The 2,133-nt window shown below is 41.1% G+C and overlaps 1 protein-coding gene across 7 annotated transcripts in view; it reads left to right on the forward strand.

Moving 5' to 3' along the window:
- Positions 1–2,133, forward strand: part of LOC106869699 (E3 ubiquitin-protein ligase MYCBP2) — a 145,882-nt gene that overhangs the window by 738 nt on the left and 143,011 nt on the right. For all 7 annotated transcript variants that reach the window (XM_052972468.1, XM_052972462.1, XM_052972464.1 and 4 more), the window contains exons 2-3: positions 655–808; positions 1,837–2,039. In XM_052972468.1, the coding sequence (XP_052828428.1) occupies positions 655–808; positions 1,837–2,039 (357 nt within the window). The remainder of the gene's footprint in view (positions 1–654; positions 809–1,836; positions 2,040–2,133) is intronic.

Below are 2,133 nucleotides of genomic sequence, written 5' to 3' on the forward strand. Positions count from 1 at the left end.
CTTTGTGTGTGTGTGTCAATGATTGTCTTTGTGTGTGTGTGTCAATGATTGTCTTTGTGTGTGTGTGTCGATGGTTGTCTTTGTGTGTGTGTGTGTGTGTGTCGATGGTTGTCTTTGTGTGTGTGTCGATGGTTGCCTGTGCGCATATGTCGATGGTTGCCTGTGCGCATGTGTCAATGGTTGCCTGTGCGCATGTGTCAATGGTTGCCTGTGCATACTAGTCATTGTAGTATGTACAGTGTAGTAAACTTGTAATTTAAACATTAAATACATTGTCACTGTCTTTCCAAATCTTGCTGCATTTCACGTGGAATATTTAATCTGCTGAAGGTGCCTTGGTGTATAAGTTGACTGACCATTTTTTGGCTGTAAATGTTGGTCTGAGATACAGTGAACTGGAACCCTCCATCTTAATTTCAGTGTTAATTTATGTTTAAAGCACCAGCTTGTTTATGACAATGTTATTTTTCTGGATTCTTCATTCTAAAAATTAATTCAACTAAAAGGAAGCATATTTTTGCAGAAATGTCATCATCATCATCATCATCATCATCATCATTGTCATCATTGCTATCATTATCATCACCATCAACATCACTGGCACCAACATCATTATCATCATCATTTCAGCTTGTTGTTTTTCTTCAATTTCAGATTGTTGGTATGGGTCTCAATGTGGTGTTTGAATTGGTGCGAGAAACTCAGAAACAATATCCAGAACTTTGTGTGAAGGCTTTAAAAGCTCTTCTGGACCTTCTGCAAGGACAGTTACCAGAAAGCATGAAAGGAGAACCAGCAGAAGTTTTAGGTTAACTATAGACTTCTTTTTTTTTCTTTTCCTTTTCTTTTTCTTTTTTCATATTGCATTTTAGCCCTTGTTGCTGATCATGTGGTTAAGAACAGGCAGACCTACACAATTCGCTGTAGATCTATCCATGACAACCTTCAAACGTGCAGTACATTGCAGAGTAGGTTGACTCCAGTGAAGCTGTTACCGGCATAGATTAATCTTAATCCTTTGATAGGGATTTATCATCAATATTTGGTGGCTTCCCTCCCCTCCTGCTGCTGCTGCTTCTATGTGTTAAAGTACATTACAGCCAGACTTCACTTGTGTGGGAATATGGCTCAGTAGCATGTACCATAGTTTTGATAATTGCTTCAAATATCTATGTATTCATGAGCAGACATGGACATTCTCTTGGCCACCTCACTCTTTAGCAGTTGGAACATTCCAGATGTCACATCTGAGAAAGAGAGAGAGAGAGAGCTGCACTAGTACTGCAGTTAGTGCTCATTTACTGCCGAATATTCGTCGTTTAACATCCGCCTTCCATGCTAGCATGGGTTGGACAATTTGACTGAGGACTGGTGAACCAGTAGGCTGCACCAGACTCCAATCTGATCTGGCAGTTTCTACAGCTGGATGCCCTTCCTAACTCCAACCACTCTGAGAGTGTAGTGGATGCTTTTCGTGCCACCGGCACGAGGGCCAGTCAGGCGGTACTGGCAACGGCCATGTCCAAAATGGTGTTTTTTACGTGCCACCTGCACAAGAGCCAGTCCAGTGGCACTGGCAACGACCTTGCTTAGATGTTTCTTCATGTGCCACCAGCACAAGTGCCAGTAAGGCAGCCTGGAGCAAAATGAAACAAAGTGCCTTGCTCAAGGACACAATGAACCGGCCAGTCCAGTAGTTAGAACCCATCACCTTATGAACATAAGCTGGAACATCCTAACTCCTTAACCATGCACCTTCATATATACAATTCAAAATAATGTTTTTCTCTTTCTTTTTTTTTTTCTAACTTTTATTTTTCTCTTTTCTGTTTCCAGATGGAATGTTTCAACTGATGATGGATCTAACGACAGGTCAAGGCTTGAATAACATCTCATTAGAGCTTAGCAACACATTGACGTCGCTTGCCTGTGCAGCACTCATCAGTTTGGTGATTGCATGGGGCGATACTGGCAAGTACCTTTCTGCCATCGGCGTCATGCTCATGAACACGAATCCAGTGTGTGGTCAAACAATTCCGGTGAGTGTTTATTAATTTGAATACTTTAATAGCGGAAATCGCTGGCAGTAGAGTATGATTCTTCTTTTCTTTCCTTTTTTTTTTTTTTTTTTTT

The sequence above is a fragment of the Octopus bimaculoides genome, chromosome 13 (assembly GCF_001194135.2).
Source record: "Octopus bimaculoides isolate UCB-OBI-ISO-001 chromosome 13, ASM119413v2, whole genome shotgun sequence".
NCBI classification, from domain to species: domain Eukaryota; kingdom Metazoa; phylum Mollusca; class Cephalopoda; order Octopoda; family Octopodidae; genus Octopus; species Octopus bimaculoides.